This window comes from Mus caroli, chromosome 5, assembly GCF_900094665.2.
Source record: "Mus caroli chromosome 5, CAROLI_EIJ_v1.1, whole genome shotgun sequence".
Lineage (NCBI taxonomy): Eukaryota > Metazoa > Chordata > Mammalia > Rodentia > Muridae > Mus > Mus caroli.
Window position 1 is genome coordinate 130668744 of NC_034574.1, and position 25689 is coordinate 130694432.

General features: G+C 43.5%; 1 protein-coding gene and 3 pseudogenes across 3 annotated transcripts in view; 2 read left to right on the forward strand and 2 right to left on the reverse strand.

Moving 5' to 3' along the window:
* The first annotated feature begins 2611 nt into the window (after positions 1-2611).
* LOC110294978 lies at positions 2612-7277 on the forward strand (annotated as a pseudogene).
* A 4439-nt stretch (positions 7278-11716) lies between these two features.
* Positions 11717-12127, reverse strand: LOC110294314 (annotated as a pseudogene).
* A 3236-nt stretch (positions 12128-15363) lies between these two features.
* Positions 15364-19358, forward strand: LOC110294979 (annotated as a pseudogene).
* A 2983-nt stretch (positions 19359-22341) lies between these two features.
* LOC110294771 (cytochrome P450 3A13) overlaps positions 22342-25689 on the reverse strand; it is a 60072-nt gene continuing 56724 nt past the window's right edge. For all 3 annotated transcript variants that reach the window (XM_021163232.2, XM_021163231.2, XM_029477949.1), the window contains 2 exons: positions 23562-23724; positions 22342-22746 (listed from right to left, as the gene is read on the reverse strand). In XM_021163232.2, the coding sequence (XP_021018891.1) occupies positions 22651-22746; positions 23562-23724 (259 nt within the window). In that variant the 3' untranslated portion in view covers positions 22342-22650. The remainder of the gene's footprint in view (positions 22747-23561; positions 23725-25689) is intronic.

The following is a 25689-nucleotide window of genomic DNA, read 5'->3' on the forward strand; positions in this document are numbered from 1 at the left end:
TGTGTGTGTGTGTGTGTGTGTGTGTGTGTGTGTGTGAGAGAGAGAGAGAGAGAGAGAGAGAGAGAGAGAGAGAGAGAGGAAGAGGAAGAGGAAGAGGAAGAGAAAGTGTGTTTTGTGAGTGTGTGTGCCCTTGTGCATGCGCAGGTGCATGCATATATAAATAAGTGTGCTCATATGGATGGAGTCCAGTTGACAACCTCAGGCGTTATGATTAGGGACACCTTTCTACTTGACTGTCAACCTGAGGTTTCTTTGTTTGGTTTGTTGGCATTTTGACTTTTTTTTTGGTTTTGATTTTCTGTGGTTTTGTTTGGTTTTTTGGTTTTATTTTTCTTGTTTTTTTTTTGCTTGTTTGTTCGGTTTGGTTAGGTCTAGGATGAGACAAATTTTTAGTATGTAGTGCTTGCTGCCCTGAAACTAGATAAATAGACCAGGTTAACTTCAAACTCAGAGAAATACATTTGCTTCTTCTCACAGAAGGGTTCAAACAGGAATTCAATTAAGTCCAAAACATGAAACTAGAAGAGAGCACATGAATTTGGATTAAGAAGCCAGCAGGTGGCAGCAGTGGAGCAGGGCACAAGGGACAGCTGGAATCCTGTAGAGCTCACCAGGGCCTGTTGTGTAAAAATGCTGAGGTTCAGAAAATGACATATGACAGTCTCGTCACGTTCAGTCTCTTCTTGGGTGAATTAGCAATTGAGTCACTGTTTAACTAGAGGCCCTTGAGAGTAAAGGAAAGGCAGATGAAATCTGGAGGTGAGGACTCATGACCAGGAGGCCATCCTCTCAGACCTAACTGCAGCTAAGAATGTGCTTCATGTGGTAGAGCTTTCCTGGCAGGCATAGACCAAATATTTTATATCCAACAGGAGATAAAGGGGCATGATGGTGCTCACCCGTAATCCCTGCTCATGGGAAATTCAGTCAGGAGGATCTGTAATCCTTCATGGTCATTTTTTGGCTATATAAAATGTTCAAGGACCACCTTGGGCTACTTGAGATGAAACTTAAATACACACACACACACACACACACACACACACACACACACACACACGCCAACTCTTTTTGAAAGAGACCATAGCACTAGACCTTCCATGTAGGGCCAATGTATCCCAAAGGTTCTGTGCCTTAGTGTCTTTAAGGGTACTATGGATATGTGCCTCGGACCATGAGAGATTGTGTCTGGCTCAGGTCAAGGGATCTGAGGACCATGAGGACTGTGAGGAAGGCAGAGAAACAGAGATGGGAGAGGGCAGGCTGCATAACCAGCTGCAGTGAAGCATGAACTAGGCAATCAATGCCAGGAAAGCTAAGGAAATGAGAAGACGCTTCTGCACAAGTCACTCAGGGAGAATGGAGCCACTTCCTCTGATACAATCATGAATCCTGCCTCTCAGGGAGCTGATGGCACCATGTCCTGGGCAAGGGTGGGATGAACCTCCTTAGAACTGTACTGAGGACACTACAGCCTCTCCCTCACCACCACTCATGTCTCCACCCAAGTTCAAAGCCAGCTGTGTCCAGTGTCAGCCTTGTCCCAGTCCTTGAATATATCTTGAATGACACATGGATGCTCTGAGACATCTTTGCTCACTTAGTCCAAAGAATCTGGTGTGACCATAACTAGAGGGAGTCATTCAAGGGCTTTGTGGAAAGAGCTTCCTCAGAGTCTGTGCTGAGCAGGTCGACTGAAGTCTCTATGTGGAATGGAAGACTCCAAGAACTCAATATGACTAAGTCCAGTCAATGAGTCATGTGGCTGTCATGTGACATGTGCCAGGACTTCTCTGATCCTTGTTATCCTCCTCTTTAGTGTGTGTTATCGTGAGGGTGAGGGGAGTTAGAAAGGCTCCTTTTGAAAATGGAGAAGCCTTAGAGTAACTGTCCAAGAAGCCCAGGGTTGTTGGAGACTGTGCCACAGGGAGCAGGGCAAGGCAGAGAGAGTCCACCAGGCCTTGGTTCAGCCTGGGCACTGTGAGGGTCCCTAAAACTCAAGAAAATGCCCAAGAGTAGATGGGGCAGGAAGGGTGAAGGGGAATCAGGGTAAGGGTGTCTGTCTCTATGCTAGCGATGGTGACTTCATGTGTTTGCTCATCACCACCTTCCTCATTGTGTCTGAAGTGGTTTAGAGACTGACAACTTCATTATGTGAGATTCTTAGAGAGACTCGGGCATGCAGCATGGTGGGAGACATAATAAGAAACAGATTGAGGATGTGGAGGGAAGGAAAAAAGGAAATATAGAAGAAGGGAGACAGAGATTACAAGCTATTTAGGAAATGGAAAAGAGTAGATACGGCAAAAGGTAGAAGAGAGGAGAACCAGTCATGCCAAGGTCTAATCCATGTCTCCCAGCCAACAATGGGAGCTGGGCCCAGAGCCCAGTTATGTTGTCAGTGACCACAAAGGAAGATCTTCTGCAACATCAGAAAACAAGAAGCCAAATAATAAAGGAAGTTGCTGGGCACAAGGAGGTGGAGATGGAGAGGACCTGCCCTGACTCAGCCCTCCACATGTGAAGGCTGGGGATCTGTCTCACGTTTCCCTGGTTCTCTCTGGACTCCTGAGCACCCCTATGTCCCTATACAGGGCATCCCCCATTCCTGATGGCTCTGCTGATCTTGCTTCCTGGAGGGTCTCTGGCTATGGCTTGGTTCCTGCTTCTTCTGCTGTCAGCCACTTGTTTGCATGCTGGTGAGTGGTGAGGACCTCATTAGCAAAGAATTAAACATAGGAGGGGACAGTGGGTTTCAAGTGGACAGGAGTCTGCTAGAGGAACCTGCCAAGCATCTCTGCCTCAAGAGAGCTCATCCCTCAGAGGGAGCCCAGACCAATCTTTCCCTTGCTTTCCTGTCTCACCAGTCATAGGGACAGTCCTGCCCTGTGTCCCACCCCTGCATATTGATGAAGACTCAGGATGCTCTGTGTTGTCCTTTCCAACTGTCCCCTGTCACTGGCCCCTACAGTGACTTCAGATTCTCCCTGTCCTTCCCAGAGAATTCTGCAGGATCCAACAGGGAAAATACCATTGGGGCCAACTAACCAGCTCTACTCTCTGGAGTCCAGGTGTCTCCATTGAGATCCCCTTCTTCTACTTGTACTGGAGTTGGCCAAGGATCTGCAGATGAACATAGCCTGGGGAGAAACACTTTCATGGGGAATTCATCTACAGCTCTAGCCTGCCTTCCACCTATGAGCACTTCAAGGTCCAACTCATCCTGAACTAGACACAGGGTCAGACATCTGGAGTCCTCAGAATCTTTAACTTGAAGGAGAATAACCAGGCTATATACTTCTGCCGAGTTTATCTGTGAACAACAAAAGGCATGATTGGGTTTCAGCTGGTTGCTGGGGCACAGCTCAGGCTATGGCTCAGGTTTTGAAACCTGTGGCTTGCTTGTCCCTAAATGTCACCTCAGGCTTCTCAACTCTGAGTTTCGTTTCATATTCCTTTCCCTTAGCTCTGTCAGCAGCATCTTTCCTTGCAGTTTTGACAAGTATTTGCTGCCTCCTCTGCCATAGTCTGTCATTGTCTTCTCAGACAGAACCACATACCAGTCTAGGCTTCAGCATGTGCTCCACCCCTGTCTCACACTCTTTTTGTTCCAATTCTTACCTCTATGCTGCCAAGGTCTACCCTTCCCTATGACATCAGGGTAGATGAACTTTTGCACAATGGAGCTGGCTCTCTTGGTCCTGTGGTGGGGCTGCAATTGGTCCCCTTATGCAGCTTCTACACATAGTTCCAACCTAAGGCCAAAAGATATAGTAGATTCCATTGGGTGTTCTTGATGTTCTATGGGCCAACTGTAAACTTCCAGCTGTCCTTACAGTCCCTCATTTCCCCTCCTAACTCCCCAGGACATGTCTGTCATGTCTCCATATCCACTGTCTTGTCTCCTCTCTATTCACTTACTCCCTGTGTCCTTCAGTGCCTTCACCTCTCCCACATAAGACCCCCAGCTCTTCAATAACAAAGCCCCCATTTTCACAATGTGGCTGCCCTGTCTTCTGATCCCTGCAGCTCCTCTAATGCATAAGTAATTGGAATCTCAAACACATGAGACCTGGAGAACCAATCTTGTTACTCTGTGGCCATTACTGCTCCCTCCCATCACATGTCCCTATAGGACCTGGTGGACTCTATATATTTTGCTGTTGATCATGACATTGCTCCCTGGATCTTGTTTGTTCTTTTTAGAAGACAGGATCTCACTACAGTCCTGGTTGTATTGGAACCCACTATGTGGACCAGGCTGTCCTTGAACTCACAGAAATCTGCCTGCCTCTGTGTTCCCAAGTACTAAGATTTGATGCATATGCCACCATGCCCACCAATGGATCTTGACTGTAGTAAGTCAACCTGTGAGAGGATGCCCTCATGATAATTTTGTGTGCAGTCTATAGCTGCCATTTTGACTTGATGTAATGAAAAACAGCAGTTTCCAGGGCTCAGGGGGAAAAATGTTTCACGATTCTAGACTTTCCAGTTAGTAAAGGATGTAGAAATTAATTATACTGATATTTGTAGAGCAAATTATTCTATTCTGCCCTGCACTGAGTTTTAATCTTATACATAAAATAATATTCTTTATGCTCTAATTTTTTAAATAATTTTAAATAATAATAATATAAAGTATTAAGTGTGTGTGTGTACATGTGGGTTTGTCAGTGTAAATTTGTGTGTGTGTGTCTATGTATATATGTGTTCACTTCTTCCCATCTTGGAGGAGGTGAGAGAACACCTTCAAGTCTCCATCTTAGTTTTTGAGTCAGGGTCTCTCACTGCTTTCTGGTGTGTCAGGACTAGGTTTTATGACCAGCAAGCACTTGCGATCTACCTGTCTTCACCTTTTCAGAACTGGAATTAGACTTAATCAAACTTACTCAGCTTTGTTAAGTTTGGAACTCAATATATAAAGGAGGCTGGCATTGAACTCACAGAGTCTCTGCCTATCTCTGCCCCTAAGGTTAAGACTAAAGGCTGTGCTCATTTCATCTGGGTTCTTCATATGGATACTAGGGCTCAGTCTCATGTTCTAAAGTCTGAGCAGCAAATACTCTATTGACTGAAAGATCTCTGGATGTTACATATATTTATGACAAAACAACTGTATTTCTATGACTTAGTTATCTGTGACCAAATGATAATCTGAAGACATATATCAAGACCCCTGGAGAACATGCATTTGAGCTTGCTCTCCCAGAGACTTAAGCATTTATTCTCTTCCCCTTGTAAACTTCTGACAGCTGTTCCCTATCCCACATTCCATACAGGAGAGATGAGACACTCACCCATTCCTCCCTCACCCAGAGAGGGTCTGCTCACTTTTCATCTTTCCACAGCACTCAGTACCACCATGAAGATCCCCTCTATCATCACCTCTGCAGCCTGGAGGGCACAGTGGGCCAGAAATATCTTTCGCTGATGAACCTGGGAGCCATGGTCATGATGGTGCTGGCCAAAGTTGTGCTCATAATCGCCCTCTACAGATTCATGATCTTCCTCGGGTGGAAGAAAAGGTAAGTTGTCCAGGACTGGCTTCACCAGAGCTTCCCATTGGGAGTGTTCTCAGTTGTGGGAGCTGGAGAAGATCGGGCTTGTCCAGGGAAGAAGGAAAATGTGCCTGCATTCCACTGCTTCCCTGGAGCCTGCTGTCCTTCCAGGCCAGCTGGAAATTAGAGGAGCAGATGCAGATGAACACAGAGCCTGCTCCTCTGTAACTCAAGGAGGCATGCAGGAACCTCAGGGGCTGACTGCTCATTTGGAAAGAGCTGTGGCTGCTAATTCAGATCTGAATGCAGACTAGCATTCTGGGACAACGTGTCACAGGAATTGACACCTATGAAAAGAGACACCTCTCTGAGTTGGGTATGTGTGATCAAAACGGAAATTAAGAGCATGATGTCTAGTGCACTCATAAGTGAAAAGATAATGTGTAGAAAAAACTCTGCTAACAAAGGAGAAAGATCTGTATACTAAAACCAAAACACTGCAGAGAGAAAATACAGAACAGTCGGCAAGCTGACTCAGTTGGTAAAATGCTTGCTGCACAAACATGAATACATGAGTTCAAATCCCAGGACCCATGTACAAAGTTGGCCATGTGGGCAGATACTTGAACAGGCAGAGACATTAGGCTTTCTGGTGCTCAATTTACTGCTAAACTTGACTAATGGGTTGAGCTGAAAGCCCTGCCTCAAAATCAAGGGGGACACTTCCTGCAGGGTAACGTTAAGGTTATCCTCTCACATCCACAAGTGAGTTCACATATGCTAATATGTACATACATACTCATACCAGCCAAAAATAAATGGTAAAAAGTAGGGAGATAATAAATTTTAGATATTTCTTAACTGCAAAATGGGAGTATCTATACGTTGCCTTCTTACAACAAAAAATAAGTAAAAATACAATGCAATTCATTTTCAAATTCCAATTGAATTTTTGTAAAACTAAATGATTTGCCTCCTAACATGCATGAGTATTTTAAGAAACAAAAATGGGGACACAGCAGGGGACACCATAATCCCAGCACATGTGAAGGGAAGAGAGGAACATCAGGAATTCCAGGCCACTAGCAGTTATACAGCATGCTGTGGGCCACTGTGCTCCAAAGACCTTGTACGCATGACACAAGGGCCAAGTGTGAACTGAGGTCAGAGCAGATTAAAAGCCACAAAAAATAGAAGAATCTGGGATAAGGACAGAGATGCATAGATGGTGGAGTGTAATGGAAGTTTACAGATAAACATTTAAATGTGGGTTTCATGGGTTTCAGCCAGGCTCATCCCTCCTGTACAGTAAGAAGAAAAGCTGAGAGGAGAGCAAGTGGCAGCCTGAGAGACAGCAGAAGTCTGACTGGGAATCAAATCATGAGGTGAATCTTCAGGGTGCAGTGGCCTGCACTGAGAGGGAGAGCTAGAGAGATAATTCCCAGGGAGGAAAAAGGGAGACATAGTGAGTACAGAGCAGAGAGGCAGAGATGTGTCAAGAGGTCAGAGTAGGGGAAGGAAGGAAAGGGAGATAGGACATGGATCAATACACTACTAGACATTGCTCTGACTTGCTGTGTGGTACAGAAGGTCAGCTGACAACTGGCCTCAGGTCCTGTTGATTCTCAGACCTGTGCCTGCCTGGCTATAGCAGAGCTCTTTTCTGCACTGGGCCCCTCTCGTTGTCTGAACACAGAGAACAGCTGAGAGGCAGGATGGAGAGCCAGCATGGCTGACACAACTGACAGTTTCTTCTCTTACAGGCCAGCACACTAAAGCCTAAACCCCAGCCAGGTGAGTGCTTGTCACCCCAAGGGGCAGCTGAGGGGTTGTTGGGAAGTTTATTATGAGAGGCATGCAAAGGAGTCAGAGAGATGATTCAGTCAGAGAACCACTGCACATTGGTAGGACAACCTGTGTGTGATCCAAAGCCCCCACATTATAAACCATGGATGTGCCAGAAATTTGTAATCCTGAGCAAGAGACAGGCAGAGTCACAGGTTGGTTGTCCATCCAGTCTATCCTAATTGGTGAGTCCCAGGCCAATGGAAGATCATGTCTTTTAAAGCAACAGGGATTTTTCAAGGAGATAAAATCATGTTCATAATATTTCCTAAATGTATTTTAAATGAAGTGTTTCAAATTACATAATAATAACAAATAATAGTGTGTACTAGTGAGATATCTCAGTGGGAAATGGAGCCTGATGCCTAGCCCAATGACCTGTGTTTGAGCCCTCTGGACCCAAATTGTATACAGATAAAACTGACTCTGGACAATTGTCTTTTCTCTCTTGGGGTCATCCCCATGCTCCTGGTGAGACATTATCTGTTTGTTCCCAGCTAAAAGACCTCCCGGTGCCTGGTTCTCTCAACAGGGTGGAGAGTTTACATCAAAGTAGTGTTTGGTGAACACCCATCAGCATCCTATCCCTTCAAACGCTTCTTCCTGGGTTACAATATGCATGGCTGCAGGACTGTTCTGTCAAATATCCATGTTCTTGGGCATGGATAAAAAGAAAACGCCCACTTCTTCCATGTGAGCTCTGATGTTCTGTCCTAAGAATCCTGGTCATTCTGTATGTCTCTGGTCCTGAGCCAGATTGTGCTCTTCCCTGTTTGCTCACGGGGTTAATTATACCTTTTAGCAAATGAGGGATCATGAGGCTTCCAATGACAAATGCCTCACAAGATAATACTCTTCCCATATGGTGGTACAGTTCATAGACAGACACTCTCAGAGGGACGTTGGTGAAATAACTCATACACTTTATTCCTTGTGGATAGGATCTTATAAACATATTGTGGTTGGTTGGGGTCTAAAGACAAATACTTTCTATTAGCTTGTTCTGAGATTTTAAGGATGTCTCATTTGCATGTGGAGGGGCTTTGGGTGTTGCCCCTTTGAGACAGATTGTTATAGTCCTCTTCATGAGGTATTGTAATCATGTGTTTCAGGATAGCAATCAGGTTGGGAGTAAATTTAAACACCTACCGTTTTCAATTATGATAATTGCTGGGGGGGGTTCTTAATCCTCTCAACATTTCCTGTGTGTGTGTATGTGTGTGTGTGTCTGTGTGTGTGTGTGTGGGGGGGCACAGTTTACTGTCCCACAACTACCTGCCACCATCCTTCTGCCACCCTTTCTAATATCTCTTCCACACTCCCCAGGCCCCAGTTTGGGTGATGTACTTGGGGTTCCATCTGGTCTCTCTGTTATGTCACTAGGGAAGAAATATCAAGCAGTGTGTGGGTGGGTGGTACTGTTGTGTCAAGAAAATGTTAGTGATCCCCTAAAACACAGACAGGAGCCGATCTGATGCAACTCCCAGCAGGGTCTTTATTCTATTGAGCTTGCCCTTCCCTCCAATGCACCACTGTCACACAGAACAGTTTTGGTGGCGGGGGAGCCCCGGATGTCTATCAAGACAAGGTTTTTTTCTTCCTTTTTAAAAATTTATTTATTTATTTGCTTATTTATTATTACATTCAAAACAATATGTATTTTTATACCAATCTTTAAAATGATGGACATGTTATTAAATGAACATAAATAGATAAAGCCTTTTTTGTTTGTTTGTTTGTTTTTGTTTTGTTTTGTTTTGTTTTTAGTAGAGCTTAAAATCTTGGTCCTCACTGTGGTATAAATCTAAAATAAGCAATTTTTAGACATTGGAATTAATTGTAATAAGGCTGTACTTCAATGTCCCTTACATCACCAAAGGATTTTATCTCCATAGTAGCTAAGCTAAGAGTTGACAGTTCTGCTGTGCAAAGGAATGGATTGCAGGCACAATTTGGATACAGATTTCCTGCTATGGTCAAAGCTATTTGACTTGAGTGATTGTCTTCATTCTTAGCCCAGAGGGAACAGGTTATATTCATTTAAGAAATGGTGTGTGTATTAAGATGGTGTATCCATGAAGTCATTCATCAACTATTTCAATATGCAATGGTTCTGCTTGGAGGGTGGCACAGATATTAGGTGAGGATAAGATTCTGTTTCATTGGCTGTGATGATTTTGAAAAGCATTCATCTCAGAAGTAGACTAACTTATGAGGTCCTATTCTTCAAAATTGATACAATAATTATAAATATCTAGCAAAACACTCAGTCTCACTCTTTGTTGCTCTCTTACAAGCCACCTAACAAATTAATTGTCTATGTTTCTTTTGGCTGTATAAATAATTTTGAAATATGTAAAATGTTCTGAAAACCATAGTATAGTGTAAAAAAAAAAAATCAAACATTTTTTTTTGTTGTTGTTTTTTTCGAGACAGGGTTTCTCTGTGTAGCCTTGGCTGTCCTGGAACTCACTTTGTAGACCAGGCTGGCCTCAAACTCAGAAATCCACCTGCCTCTGCCTCTGCCTCCCAAGTGCTGGGATTAAAGGCATGCACCACCACTGCCTGGCCAAATAAACAATTCTACTAATAGAGAGGCTGAGATAGGAGAAGCATGATGTCATGACCATTATGTGGTATGCAGCAAGACACTGTCATGTACACAAAAGAAGAAAGTGCATACGATTGTACAATATTGTACATATTTCTCCCATTACCAACTTAGAGAGACCACTGGATAACAGCAAACAAATTTCTAACTCCTCATATTTTTGAATTTCAATTGATTAGGATACGTTGGTAATATTAATGTTCATGTTAAGAGATATTAAGGAAAAGTGATTGTTACTTCCTGTTATTTTTGTTGTTAGAGGGGGAATTATGTTTGTGTGACTATCCTCTTTTAGGTTTGTTGCAAAATTACTATCTTGCATTTTTGAGGGTGTAGTTTCCCTCCTTGTGTTGGTGTTTTCCATCTATTATCCTTTGTAGAGCTGGATATGTGGAAAGATATTGTGTAAATTTGGTTTTGTCATGGAATATCTTGTTTTCTCCATCTATGGCATTTGAGAGTTTTGCTGGGCTGGCACATGTGGTTTCTTATGACATCTTCCCAGGATTGTCTAGTTTTCATATTCTCTGGAGAGAAGTCTGGTGTAATTATGATAGGCCTGTCTTTATATGTTACTTGACCTTTCTCCCTTACTGCTTTTAAAATTCTTTCTTTGTTTAGTGCATTTGGTGTTTTGATTATTATGTGACGAGAGGAATTTCTTTTCTGGTCCAGTCTATTTGGAGTTCTGTAGGCTTCTTGTATGTTCATGGACATCTCTTTCTTTAGGTTAGGGAAGTTTTCTTCTATAATTTTGTTGAAGATATTTGCTGGCCCTTTAAGTTGAAAAATCTTCATTCTCATCTATACCTATTATCCGTAGGTTTGGTCTTCTCATTGTGTCCTGGATTTCCTGGATGTTTTGGGTTAGGAGCCTTTTGCTTTTTGTGTTTTCTTTGACTGTTGTTTCAATGTTTTCTATGGTATATTCTATATCTTTCTTTTTCTTCTCTCTCTCTCTCTCTCTCTTGCCCTGCTTGTGGACGTTGTACATCGTGGTGCGGAGCCTAGTGCGCACCACGATGTACAACGTCCACAAGCAGTAGCCATTCTGACTGGTGTGAGGTGGAATCTCAGGGTTGTTTTGATTTGCATTTCCCTGATGATTAAGGATGTTGAACATTTTTTTCAGGTGCTTCTCAGCCATTCGGTATTCCTCAGGTGAGAATTCTTTGTTTAGCTCTGTTGAAGATATTTCCTGACCCTTTAAGTTGGGAATCTTCCCTCTCTTCAATACCTATTATCTGTAGGTTTGGTCTTCTCATTGTGTCCTGGATTTCCTGGATGTTTTGGGTTAGGAGCCTTTTGCTTTTTGTGTTTTCTTTGACTGTTGTTTCAATGTTTTCTATGGTATATTCTATATCTTTCTTTTTCTTCTCTCTCTCTCTCTCTCTCTTGCCGTCAATAAGAAATTTACTTATTTTTTAAAAATCCAAATGCTGGCATTGTCCAGAAAAATTTAACAGATTTATTTATAATTGTTATATAGTTGAACTGTTGAAATGTGTTCACTGAAACATTTTGCTTGCATTAATGCTTTACATCTTGCACTTATACTAAAAATTCACACACAAATAAACGTGGAGAAACTGCCAATGCCTGATTCTGTCCTCTTTGTTTCCACTTGCAATCAGATATTTAGGTACCTTTGACCCCATGGAAAAAATATCTAGCATTCAGAACTACTGATAACAGGAAGAAGAGGAAAAAACATTTTTTTTTTTTTTGAGAATGAAATGTTTCCCCTCATAGTGGACTCTTAAGCACGTTCTCCGCGTGTGCGGCGTGCTAGCTGGAGATCTTTTGGCATAATTGTTACACGTTTGGCATGGATAGCACACAGATTGCTATCTTCAAAATGGCCAACCAGATAGGCCTCACTTGCCTCCTGCAAAGCACCAATAGCTGCACTCTGGAAGCACAGATCTGTTTTGAAGTCCTGAGCAATTTCTCACACCAGACGTTGAAAGGGGAGCTTGCTAATCAGAAGTTCAGTGGACTTCTGATAGCGTCTGATTTCACGGAGTGCCACAGTACCAGGCCTGTAACGATGGTTTCTTCACCCCTCCAGTAGAGGGCGCACTCTTGCAAGTGGCTTTTGTAGCCAGTTGTTTCCTGGGTGCTTTACCACCAGTATGGATTTGCGGGCACTCTGCTTTGTACGAGCCATAGTACAGACACCTCCTTACCCCCACTTCTCCTTCGGCTGGAGCTCTGCAAGGGAGAGGTGGTGCTGGCATTAGAGAGCGGTGGTGCTGCGAAGGCTGCGAACACCTTCTTCTATCTCTTATAATCTGTTGGTGATGCTTGCATCTATGACTCCTGATCTCTTTCCTAGGTTTTCTAATCCAGGGTTGTCAACCTCTGTGATTTATTTATTGCTTCTAGTTCCATTTTTTAGATTCTGGATGGTTTTGTTCATTTTCTTTGCCTGTTTTGTTGTGTTTTCCTGTAATTCCTTAAGGGATTATTATTATTATTATTAATATTATTATTATTAGTGTTTCCTATTTAAGGGCTTCTAGCTGTTTACCTGGGTAAGGGAATTATTTATTTCTGTCTTAAAGTCCTCTATCATCATCATGAAAAGTGATTTTTAGATCTGAATCTTGCTTTTCCAGTGTGATGGTGTATCCAGGACTTGCTATGGTGGAAGAATTGGGTTCTGATGATGCCAAGTAACCTTGGTTTCTGTTGCTTCTGTTCTTACGCTTGCCTCCTGCCATCTGGTTATCTCTAGTGCTACCTGCCCTGGCTATATCTGACTGGAGCCTGTCCTTCCTATGATCCTGGTTGTGTCAGACCTCCTCAGAGTCAATCTGTCCCTGTGATCCTGTGATTCTGTGATCCTGTGATCCTGAGATCTTGGGTGTGTCAGAGTTCCTGGGAGTCAAGTTGCCTGTGGGACCCTGAGATCCTGGTGTGACCAAGCTCCTGTTATCCTGTGATCCTGTGATTCTGGGCGTGTTAGAGTGCCTGGGAGTGGAGCTTCCTCTGGATGTTGTGAGACTGGCTGTGGAGTTTGTGCCCAAAGTCTGCTCAGGACCCTGGCCCATTACAGACTGGAAGGAACTTGTGCCACTCTTCTGTCAGAGTTCCTGTGATCCTGGTTCTCACTTGAACCCGTTACTCCCAGTTTTGGGACAGATGTTGTGTCCTCCTCACCTCTGATCCTGTGATCCTGGGCATGTTACAGCACCTGGGAGAGGAGCTTCCTCTAGTTGTGGGACTAGCTGCTGAGTTTGCACCCAAGGATTGCTCAGGACCCCGGTCCAGACATACTGGAAGAAACTAGTGCCACTGGTCTGCTGGAGTTCCTGCGAGCCTGGTTCTCGCTGGCTCCTGTTACTCCTGGTGTTAGGACAGATGTTATGTCCTCCTCACCTCTGAATCTATGATCATGGGCATCGGGCAAGGCTTTATAGTAAGCAGCAAACAGGGAGTACATGTGCAAACATCTAATTGGAAAGCTGCTGTGGCCTTTAACATAATTGGCTGATGCTGGGAGACACATAATAAACTTAATTTCTCCTCCTTTCTGCATTGGTGGTCATTAGGGGGTGAGCTTGTAACCTGAAGGTGCAGGTTTGTTGGGGGAATAACTTGGAGTCACTGGTCTTGCTGGGGATTAACCTAGAGACTGGAGATTTGCTCAAGTTTTGTTGGGGGGGGGCAAGTTGGAAACTAGTGCTAGGTTCCAGCCCTTTAGTTTACCTGAGTTCAAACTCAAGTCAGGTTCTCTAAAATGTAGTCTGAACTTAAAAGCACTGACATCTCAGTGTGAGAGAAATGGAGAAGAGAGGTATACTTTTCATCCATGAGGTTATCCACTCTGTCAGGGCCCAGTGTTATCTGAGGGGTGTTTCAGGAATGGGAGGAATCAAAGAGAAATAAGAAGGTCATGGACACTGTCAGGAATTGAAGTCTGGAGTCACTGAGTATGGTCTGAGGGAGGACATGTTTACTCAAGAGGAAGACTGGGTAAATTTGTGGAAGACAAGGAACTGTTAAAGATGGCTTGAATGGTTTCTGTGTGTGTGTGTGTGTGTGTGTGTGTGTGTGTCTGTCTGTGTGTGTGTGTGTTTACAGGTGTATGTGTGTGTAATAAATTGTTTGTTGAGGTATGTGGAGTCCAGAGGACACCCTCAGTCATTGTGATTCTGGTCATCATCCAACTTGATTATCAACCTTGGGTTTCTTTGCTTGGTTTCTTGGTATTTTGATATGTGCAGTCTTGTTATTTTGGTTTGGTTTACTTTTGGTTTTGATTTTTTTTACTTGTTTGTTGTTTTAGTTTGTTTTGTGTTGCTTTATCAAGACAAATTTTTAATATGTAGTGCTTGTTGCCACAAAATTGGATATGTAGACCAGGCTAGCTTCAAACTCAGAGAGATGCATTTATTTGTCTCTTCCCAATTCAACAGAGTCAAAAACATGAAACTAGAAGAGAGCACATGAATTTGTATTAAGAAGCCAGCAGGTGGCAGCAGTGGAGCAGGGCGTAAGGGGCAGCTGGTCTGTAGAACCCACCAGAGCTATGACAGTCTTTTCAAGTCCATCCCCTTCTTACAATAGCAATTGAGTCACCATTACCAAGAGAGCCTAGAGAGTAAGGGAAAGGTAGATGAAATCTGGAGATGAGGAATCTGACTATGAGAGAATCCTCATAGAGCATACTGAGGCTAAAGACGTTCATCTGGTAGAGTACTTCCTTGCCTGGTATGCACAGAATCCAAGGTTCTATGTTCAGAATGAGACAGAAAGCATATATGGGAGAGGGCAGGCTGCATAGCCAGCTACAGGGAAGCATGAATAAGGCAATCAATGCCAGGAAAGCTAAGGAAATGGGAAGAGGCCTCTGCACATGTCACTCAGGGAGAATGATGCCACTCCCTCTGCTACAATCATGTCTTCCTGCAATTCAGGGAGCTGACGGAACTGTGTCCTGTGGAAGGGTAGGATGAACCTCCTTAGAACCAGCACTTAGGCCACCACAGCCTCTCATGTCTCCACCCAAGTCACAGGCCAGCTGTGTCCACTGTCAGTCTTTTCCCAGGCCTTATATGTTGAGTGACACATGGGTCATGTGGGCCATCTTTGCCCACTTAGTCCAAAGAAGGTTCTTGTGTAACCATAACTAGAGGGAGTCACTCAAGAGCTTTGTGGAAAGAGCCTCTTCAGAGGCTGCACTGAACAGGCTGACAGACATCTCTCGGTGGAGAGGAAGACAATAAGAATTCAGTGTGACTAAAGTCTAGTCAATCATCCTGTGGCTGTAATGTGACATGTGCTCTTCTGAGTGAGTATTATGGTGGGGGGAACAGAAGGTTGAAAGTCTCCTTTAGAAACTGGAGTAGCTTTAGAGTCATCGACCAAGAAGTTGAGCGAAGTTGGAGACTTCATAGTATGGAGCAGGCCAAGGTGAATGAGATCTATGAGACCTTGGTTATTCCTGAGAACTGTAAAGGGTCCCTAAAAGACAAGAAAAGGGCAAAGAGCAGATGTGGGTGAGCAGTGCAATGGGCAGGTGGTCACCATATTAGGGCCAGGGACTTAATGTTTTTCCTCACCTCAGCCTTCCTTGTTGTGTCTGAAGTGGTTTGGATACAGACAACTTCATTACATGAGATTATTGGAGAGAGGCTCAGACACCCAGTATGGTGGGAGACATAAATAGAGATTGAGATCAAGAAGGGGGAGGTAAGGAATAGAGGAAATATAGATAAGGGAGACAGATATTACTAGCCTGTTAGGAAATGGAAAAGAGTTACAAGGCAGAAGGTCAAAGTGGAAGAGAGGAGAGCCCTGCCTGTAGAGGACACAGGCATGTCTCCAAGCCAAAAATGAGAGCTGTGCCCAAGGGGCCAACCTTCTTGTCAGTGACCACAAGAACACATCTTCTGCAACATGACAAAAGAAGAAATCAGATCATTAAAGGAAGTTGCTGGCTACAGGGAGATGGAGATTCAGAGAGCTTGTCTCCTCTAAATCCTCCACCTAAGAAGGCCTCGGGATCTGTCGCACGTGTCCCTGGCTTTCTCTGGACTCTTGAGCATCCCAGTGTGCCTATACAGGACTTCCTCCCCTTCCTGTGGCTCTGCTGACCTCACTTCCTGTAGGGACTCTGTCCATGGCTTGGATCTGTTTCTTTTGCTGCCAGTAGCATGTCTGCATGCTGGTGAGTGATGGGGGCCTCACTAGCAGAGCCTCAACCACAGAAGAGGCCAGTGAGCCTTGGAAGAGTGGGCTGTCATGTGGACAATTGCTTGGTATATGAGCCAACCAGGTTTCTCTGCCACAGAGGGAGCCCCACCCAACCCTTTCCTCACGTTCCTGGACCACCAGCCATAGGGACAGTCCTGCCCTGTGTCCACCCCTGCTTGTGGATGAAGGCTCAGGATGCTCAGTGTTCTCCTTTTCATTCCTGAAGTACCTTCACATTCTCCCCATCCTTCCCAGGAAACTCAGCAGAATACAACAGAAAAAATGACTATGGGGTCAACAAACCAGCTCTCCTCTCTGGAGTCTAGGGCTGCTCCATCATTTTCCCCTTCTTCTTGTACTTCCCCTCAGAACTGGCCAAAGATCTGCAGAAAGGCATAGCCTGGGGATGGAAGCACCACCGTGGAGAATTTATCAACAAATCCACCCTGACTTTCATTCATGAGCACTTTAATGAATGGCTCATCCTGAACTGGACACAGGGTCAGACATATGGAGTCCTCAGAATCCTGAACTTGAAGGAGTCTGACCAGGGTTCACACTTCTGCAGTGTTTTTCTTCAAGCAGCAGAAGGAATGAAGGTTTGGCAGTCTATTCCTGGAACCCATTGCACCATGACTCAGGCTTTGACACCTATGGTTTCTTTGTCCCCTAGATGTCATCTGAGGCTCCGTATCTCTGAGCGTCCTTTCATATTCTTTTCCCTTGGCTCTGCCCACACATCTGCCAACAGCATCTCTCCTTGCAGTTGTGACAAACCTTTGCTGCCTCCTCTGATGTGGTCTGTCATTCTCTGCTCTGACAGAATCATGCTCCACTCTGGCCATCAGCATGTGTCCTACCCCATAGTTCACACCCTTATTGTTCCAAATCTTACACTGCAGTCATGCCCACTCTCACCCCATGACCTCAGGGTAGATGAAGTTCTGCATGGTGGAGCTGACTCTCTTGGTCCTGTGGCAGGGCTCTAATTGCTCTATATGCAGTATCTCATAAAGCCCCAACCTTCAGTGCTCAGAACATGTAGTAGGTGCCACTGGATTTTCTCATATCCCCAGTCCTAAATGTAACTGCCACATGGTTCCACAGTCCCTCATTTCCTCTCATAGCTCTGTAGAACACATCTGTCTTCTCTCCTTGGGATCTTCAGTAATTAGAAAATAAAAAAGAAAAGGCGCCAATTTTCATGATGCAGTTCTGTCTTCTGATCTGTCCAGCCTCTCTGATGCAGTAATAATTTCAGTTCCCTGGACTGGGAACCCTGAGGCCCAGTGTGGTCTCTGTGTTGCTGCATTGTTTCTTATGACCTTGCTCTACGGATACACCCCCTCTTTTAACTTAAGTACTTCCTTCCTTCCTTCCTTCCTTCCTTCCTTCCTTCCTTCCTTCCTTCCTTCCTTCCTTCCTTCCTTCCTTCCTTCCTTCCTTCCTTCCTTCCTTCCTTCCTTCCTTCCTTCCTTCCTTCCTTCCCCCTCTCTCTTTCTCTCTCTCTCTCCCCCTTGCTTGCTCTATCTATCTATCTATCTATCTATCTATCTATCTATCTATCTAATGCCAGGGTCTCATCATGTAGTCCTGGCTAGCCTAACACTAACTACATAGACCTGTCTGGCTTGATCTCACAGCAATCTGCCTCGACTCTGCCTCCTATATGTGGACATTAGAGCATGTGCCACCACATCAAGAGGTGGTTCTTGACTGTACTAATGTTAACCTATGAGAGGATGCCCACAGCACAGTTATCTGTGCAGGCAACAGCTGCCATATTGACCTGATATAAAGTCAGATAGCAGGTGCCCAGACTCAGGGCAGCGAGAGAAAGGAGCCATTTTATGTGTGTGTCTAGCTCAGTTCTTCTCCACGTTCCTAACACTGTAAATCTTTTATACAGTTCCTCATGATATGGGGACCTACACACATAAAAGTATATCATTGCTACTTCATAACTTTAATTATCCTACTGCTATGAACCATAATATAAATATCTGATATGCATGATACCTGTTATGCAATCCATTTTGGGATAATGATTTACAGTTTGAGAACCACTGGTCTAGAATTTGCAAATAGGTAAATGTTGGCAAAATTATTCCTAGTAATGTTTGTAAAGCAAAGGAATGTATCCTGCCCTGGACTGAACTGTACACATACTGCTAAAAAATTTTTTCTGATATATTTTTTGGTATATTTAGTGTGTATGAACATGTGGGTCTGTTAAGGCAGATGAATTTATGTGTACATGTGCTTGTGTGTGTGTGCATCTGGGTGTGTGACTCTGTTTCTGTGTGTACCTATCTGTGTGTGACTCTGTATGTGTGTCTGTGTATAAGTCTTTGTGTATGTGTGTGTTTGTGTGTGTTTTCTCATACATTTCATTATGAAGAAGATCCGAAGGTCTCATCCACTTTTTTTTTAAGAGGACATGCTCTCTCACTGCCTTTAAGTTTTCCAAGGAGCCTAGGTTGGTTAGCCAGTGAGCCACAGGGACAAAGATGTCTCCATATCCCCAGTACTAAGATTAAGACCCACTCAGCTTTGTTTGGTGTGGAATTGGTCACATAGACCAGGCTGGCTGCTATCTCATAGAGATCTGCCTGTCTCTGCCTCTTGGGCTAGGATTAAAATCATACCTACTTTACTGGGTTCTTGACATAGATATTAGGGAGAAAATTCAGATTCTAACGCCCAAGCAGCAAACTCTCTTGAATTATTCATATCTGTAGATGTTACATACATTTAAGTAGAAAACTATCACAGGAGTTCTCTAACTTAGTTACCTGTGACCATATGGAAATCTGCGGACACAGCCAGGACAGTTCAGGACTGTGCATTTGAACTTATTCAACTAGAGTCTTGCCTTAAGCATCTGTTCCCAACCCTATGTGAAAATCTGACAGCTGTTTCCCATCCCACATCACACAGAGGATACAAGATGTGACATTCACCCATCTATCCCTCATCCAGGGAGAAGTCTTCACACTTCTCATCTCTCAATAGGACTCAGCACCACCATGAGGAGTCCCTCCATCATCACCACAGCTGTCATAGAGAACACAGACAGCCAGAGGAATCCTTCACTGCTGAACCTGGGGGCCAAGGTCACTATGGTTCTGGCCAATGTTGTGCTCATAGTCTCTGTCTGTGGACTGATGATATTCCTGTGTTGGAAGCAAAGGTAAGTGGTCTAGGTCAGGCCTCACCTGAACTTCCCAATGGGAATGTTCTCAGGTATTCGAGACGGAGTAGGGCAGGCTTCAGTAAAGAGAACAGAAGGAGGGAAATGTGCCTGAACTCCACAAGGGCTGCATCCCTGGAGCCTGCTGTGCTTCCAGACCAGGAGGAAATTAGAGAAGCAGATTCAGATGAACACAGAGCTCCCTCCTATAAAATTCAAGGAGGCATGCAAAAGCCTCATGGGCTGACTGCTCATTTGGAAAGATGTGTGGCTGCTAAAGTAGGTCGGAGGGTAGACCAGTATTCAGGGACAACATGTCACAGAAAGTTATCCCTAATGAAAAGAGACACATCTTGTTTATTTGTGTATGTGGGATCAAAATGGAAATTAAGAGCATGTTGTGCAATAGATCTACTGACAGAAAGAAATGTGTAGGGAGAACCTAAAATGTATAAGGTGTGTGGACACTACAAACCTAACACTACTGAACAGAATTACCAAAAGGCCACTGGGTGTCTCAGTTGAAATGATTCCCCCACAAACAGGCACATGGGCATCATCCCAGGAGCCATACATAGTTGCAGAGGCTTGGACAAACAGAGGCACTAGGGATCCCTTGGGCTCTCTGTGCTGCCAGCCCTACCTAGAGTGTGAGACCAATGACTGACCTGTGTTACAATCTAGAGTGGACACCTCCCAAAGGACAATGTGCAAGGATATGTGTATGCACATATGTAAATATGCACATGTGTGTGCACTTATGCAAGTATACACACGTGGAAAAGTATGATCAAATACATTTTTGATACATTAGGTAAATACTAACAGTATAAGTATATTTGCAGGATGGCAAATTCTATACATTACCTCCTTGCAAGACACTAAAAAACTAACAATACAATGCAATTCTCTTTTAAATTTTTATTGCATTTTGTAAAATTAAGTGATTTGCCTTCTAACATTCATGAGTATTTTATGAAACAAAAGTGGGGCACTCCATAGTCCCAGAACATTGGAAGGGCAGAGAGGAGCGTCACGAGTTCAAGGCCATCCAGTTACATGGCAAGCTGAAGTCCACTGACCTCCAAAGACCTTGTACACACAACATAAGGGTCAAGTGTGGACCGAGGACAGAGAAGATTTAAAGCCATGGGAACTAGAAGACTGGGGTTTGAGGACAGAGATGCATAGATGGTGGAGTGTAATGGAAGTTTACAAATAAACATTTAAATGTGCATGTCATGGATTGCATACAGACTCAGCCAGCCCTCCATATTTATTGCCCTGCAGAAAACTCAAGTCCAGTTGGATCAAGGACCTCAACATAAAACCAGATACACTAAATCTAACAGAAGAGCCTTGAACACACTGGTACAGAAAACAATTTCCTGAACAAAATACCAGTGTCTTAGGCTCTATGATCAACAATTGATAAATGGGACCTCATGAAACTGAAAAGCTTCTGTAAGGCAAAGGACACTGTCAAGAGGACAAAATGGCAGCCTTCAGATTGAGAAAAGATCTTTACCAACCTTACATCCAACAGAGGACTGATATCCAAAATATATAATAACTAAAGAAGTTAGACTCCAACAAATCAAATAACCCAATTTAAAAAATGAGGTACAGAGCTAAACAGAATTTGCAACAGAGGAATCTTGAATGACTGAGAAGCACTTAAATAAATGTTCAACATCCTTAGTCTTCAGGGAACTGCAGATCAAAATGACACTGAGATCCCACTTTGCACAGAATGACTTAGATCCTAAAACTCAAGCAAGAGCACATGCTGGCAAGGATGTCCCTCCTCCACTGCTGGTGGGAATGCAAACTTGTACAAGCACACTAGAAATCAATATGGCAGTTTCTCTGAAAATGGAAATAGTTCTACTTTAAGACCCAGCTATACTGATCATAAGCATATACCCAAAATATGTTCCACCATAATACAAGGACATGAGCTCCACTATGTTCATAGCAGCTTTATTCATAATAGCCAGAAAATGGGAAAAAAAAAGACATCCCTCAACCAAAGAATGGATACAGAAAAGGTTGCCCATTTTCACAATGAAATACTATTTAGCTATTAAAAGCAAGGACATCATGAATTTTGCAGGTAAATGGGTGGAACTAGAAAATATCCTGAATAAGGTAACCCAGAGCACCCACATGCAGGTGTTCACAGAGGCCAGGAGAGGGCATTAGATCATGGAACTGGAGTTACCCGCAACTGTGAAGGACATGCATGGTATGTATTCCCTGTATGTGGGTATTAACCATGAAGAACAGAATACCCATGATACAGAGAAGTTTAGCAAGAAGGAAGGCTCAAGTAAGGATTCTTGAATCCACTTAGGAGGAGGCAAAACAGTCATGGAAGGCAGAAAGAGGAAGAAACCTGATGGAAGAGGGGATGGGGAGAGGAATGGGAGGTCAGGATCAGGTGTGGGGAGAGACAGGTGAGAGACCCTTTTCTAAAGGGAAGCAGAAGAGGAGTGGGTAAAGAAAGTAGCAAGCGGTAACAAGAGTGGACAGAGGGAAACTGGTGAGGATGTAATGTAAGAGAGAAACATAAAATTCAGAAGTAAATGAATCTTAACCAGACTCGGGATATAAACAAAGTTCACAAGTCTCAGGAAGTTTCTGAAACTTACAAGAGTCATAAGCTCCCAGCTCCCGGGTTACATAAACAGTAACAATTTCAGGGAACTTCAAGTTGGATCACTCATACATGTGTAAGCAACCACTCACCCCTGTCAGTACCCCTTGAAAGGCACTGGTTCACTAAGCTAGACTTGGGTAGAATCATTCCTTTGGTATCTCATTAGTGCCATAACTGAAGTAAATAGCTGTTCTTCCAGAACTCTCTAGGAAAAGTCAATATCACCATGTTTATTGACTTCTCAGCTTAGTACATCATTGTAGTGTGCTGCAAATCAAAAGGTTTGGTAAAAATTTGGTCATTAGCATGAGTACAAAAATGCTCATTTTCAGAAATAAAACTAGTAATTGGTGTTTATTTTCTCATCAGAAATCTGGGTATTTAGTAGTAACCATGAAGCGAACATAGGCAGCCCCACAAGAACCAGGGAGTTGGATATCTTTATCTTGGATTTGTGTCATTACATCCTTATGTTCAACAGAAGATAACTTTCACAGAGACTGAGCAAGTTCAAAGAACACCCAGAATCCTTCAGGAGTGCACAAAATGATTGCAATCTTTATCTCTGGATCCATTCACAATATGAATTGGTTTCTGGTCCACAGGCTGCAACATCATAACAGACCATTATACATCAAACTCCACTTACAGTCTCATCTCTGGACACAACTTTTAGAAGGAGTGGGTTTTCTGGTTGAAGAAGTCCTTGTTTGCTTAATTTTAAAGGGATCTGCAGCAATTAAGTACAAGAAGCAGTCAGTGAAGTGACAACAACCACAAATGCAAAGAAGAGATGCACAAATGCTAAAAGTGCTTTACAAGTGCACAAAAACTCCTTTTACTGCCAAAGTCCTTCCTTAGGTACTATCTACCTTTTTGCAGACAGAGTCTCTCACTGACCTGGAGCTCAGAAACTCTACTAGGCTGGCTGCTTAGTGAGCCCCAGGAATCTGCTGATCTCTGCTTTTTCAGTGCTGGGAGCTGGGAATACAAGTGCATGCCAACACACCTAGTTGGTATTAAGTGGATTGATTGATTGGCTGATAGCTGAGTTTTATTGGTTGATAGGTGGTTTGGGTTGGTTGGTTGGTTGGTTTGTTGCTTGCTTGCTTGCTTTGGTTTGCATGGGTTATGGTGATTAAACTCAAGACCATGTGCTTTCAAGGCAAGAACCTTACTGACTAACGTGCCCCCTAAAGCCCTTCGTTTAGACAATTTTTGCATTAACTTATTTATTCATTCATTTTTACATCCCAATAGCAGCCCACCCCTTCTAGTATCCACCTCACAGAATAACTCTCTCATCTCCCCTCCTCTTCTCTGAGATGGTGGGGGGAGGGGTACCCTCAGTACTAGTTTAGACAATTTTCATACTCGTCTTTTTAAAGCAAAATATACAACTCTAAAACTGAAATACTTAAACTCTCCAACAGATGGTGCAAAAAAAATTTTTCCTTAAATCAAAATGTTTTCCTGCAAATCAATACCCCAGTTTAAAAAGCAAAACTCCCGTAAAAACATAACTTAATGAAAATTCACACTGACCTCAGTTTCCTTACAAGGCTGGACAGTGAAGTTCTGCAGGACTCTGACAAGAGCAACTTTCACGTTTATGAGAGCAAACCTCATGCCAATGCAGTTCCTTGGTCCACTCCCAAAGGGCAGGTACGTGTAAGGATTGATGCTGTCCTGATTCTTCTTGCTGAACCTGGTCCCACAGGAGTAGATTAAGGCAAGTTAATGAAACACAGTCTCCACAACAACCACTTGTCTGGTATCTCTTAGATACGCACAAGCAGTAGTAGACAGGATGCCTGCATGGACTGGTTGTGAAAATTCTGGTATGACTTTTACAGTTTCTTGCCTGAATATAGTGTAATGTGGTTATTTTCCCCTCCCATATTAACTTCTCATATGCCCTCACCAATATTCTCTTCTTTCCCAACTTGTCGCTCGCCCATTTTCATATCTGTTTTGTATGAGTCTTTCACAGGTGGTCACAGTCTTTGTATGTTCATGATGGTGATGGCAACGTTCTAGCTAGAAGACACTATTTACACACTTCCCTGATTCCTTAGCTCTCACAGTTTTTCCATCCTTTCATCCATGATGTTCCCTGAGCCTCAGAGTGAGTGATATACCATAGGAATTATACAAGTCTTCCTCTTGTTTTAACATGGAGGAGGTTTTTAGTCATATTGAGATGAGGCGAGTACTGTTCAAAAGAACACATATCTTTAAAACCCAATCATTGCATATAGTGTGATATGTCTATTCTGTGATACATAAGAAATGAGGCCAATTAAGGAAAAGTATGTGATTGGCTGCACTCACACGCCCTAAAGTCAGAGGTTTTTTTTTTTTTTTAATTTTTATTTTTTGAGGTTTCAGTATTTTATTCAAGTTTTATTTTAAGTAGTGTTAATTACAGCATTTGAAGGGGAGGAGCTAATTCCACACAAAATGGAAGACTCTATAATGTACCCATTAAACTGTTAAAAACATAGTGGTGAGACTACAAGAGGAGTCAGTTGAGATCTCTAGTGTTGTCAGGGTGTGACCACAATCACCGGCCCAGCTCAGAGCCGGAGAACCCGGAAGCTATTTCATACTCTGGTGCAATTGCAAAAGAAGGAATTTAAAAAAAAAAAAAAACAGAAGAAAGAAAACCACACCACAACACAAGGAAGAATTAAGTCCCGAATGACTGGCTCCATCGTGCCCACCCTCTCCACCCTAAAATGGCACAAAAGAAATAGCTAACCACACCCTAAAGACCACTTTTGGTGTAAAACTGGTAAGTGATGGGCTAGGATGGGAACAGGGCACGATGGGAACAGGGCGTGAGGATCGGTCTAAAAACATCCCTTTCACGCAGGTGTGTACGTGCTTCCGAGCAGATAGGATCTGGACACCAGGGTTCGATGCTCGGGAAGTCACAGTTTCATCTGGGGACTGGATACAGATTTACAAAGGACCCACATGTTCCCAGCTCTCCACTTGTAGCCTGGCATCTCTACAGGGGCTCCTCCCCAACCCACGCCTACAGCTAAACAGGACCCTTTCTGGAATGGGGTTTCTGCAGTACCTCTGAAATGGTAAACACCTTAAAGCCGAGTCATCCTTAGCCTGGAGGTCTAACGTGGTATTCACCAACTCTCGCATCCCCAACATACAACATTAAAAGGTACACTAAATTGTGAAGGTAGCTATGCTGCAAAATGGTTTAAAATTAAACGATTGTACAATATTCATTTATGCTTGAAATTCCAGTCCTAGGCCAAGCTTGTGGCCTCCCGCAATGACGTTCTTGCCATCGAGCAGGGCTGACAACTGTCAGTTTGCTACCTGGTTTTAGGGTCTGAGTGGACCCTAAGCCAATCAGGCTAGAGTTGTTCACTTTGGCCGAAAAGCAGGCATCAGGGTTGACCTGATACTTGGCTGCTATTCCAAAGCGAGTGTTACTGTTTCCTGCAGTCCAGGCGAGGTTGGAAGTCAGAGGTTAAAGTCAGAGGATTTGGGTTAATACTGAACTTGTTTTCCTTCCTCTCCTATGGGTTAGTCTCTTTTCCCTTCTCTGTTATTCTGTTTTCTACTGCCTTCCTCTCACTTCTTTCTAGTGGTGTTTACCTTCCCTTTCTCCTCATTTCTCTCCATCTCTCATTCTGTTCCT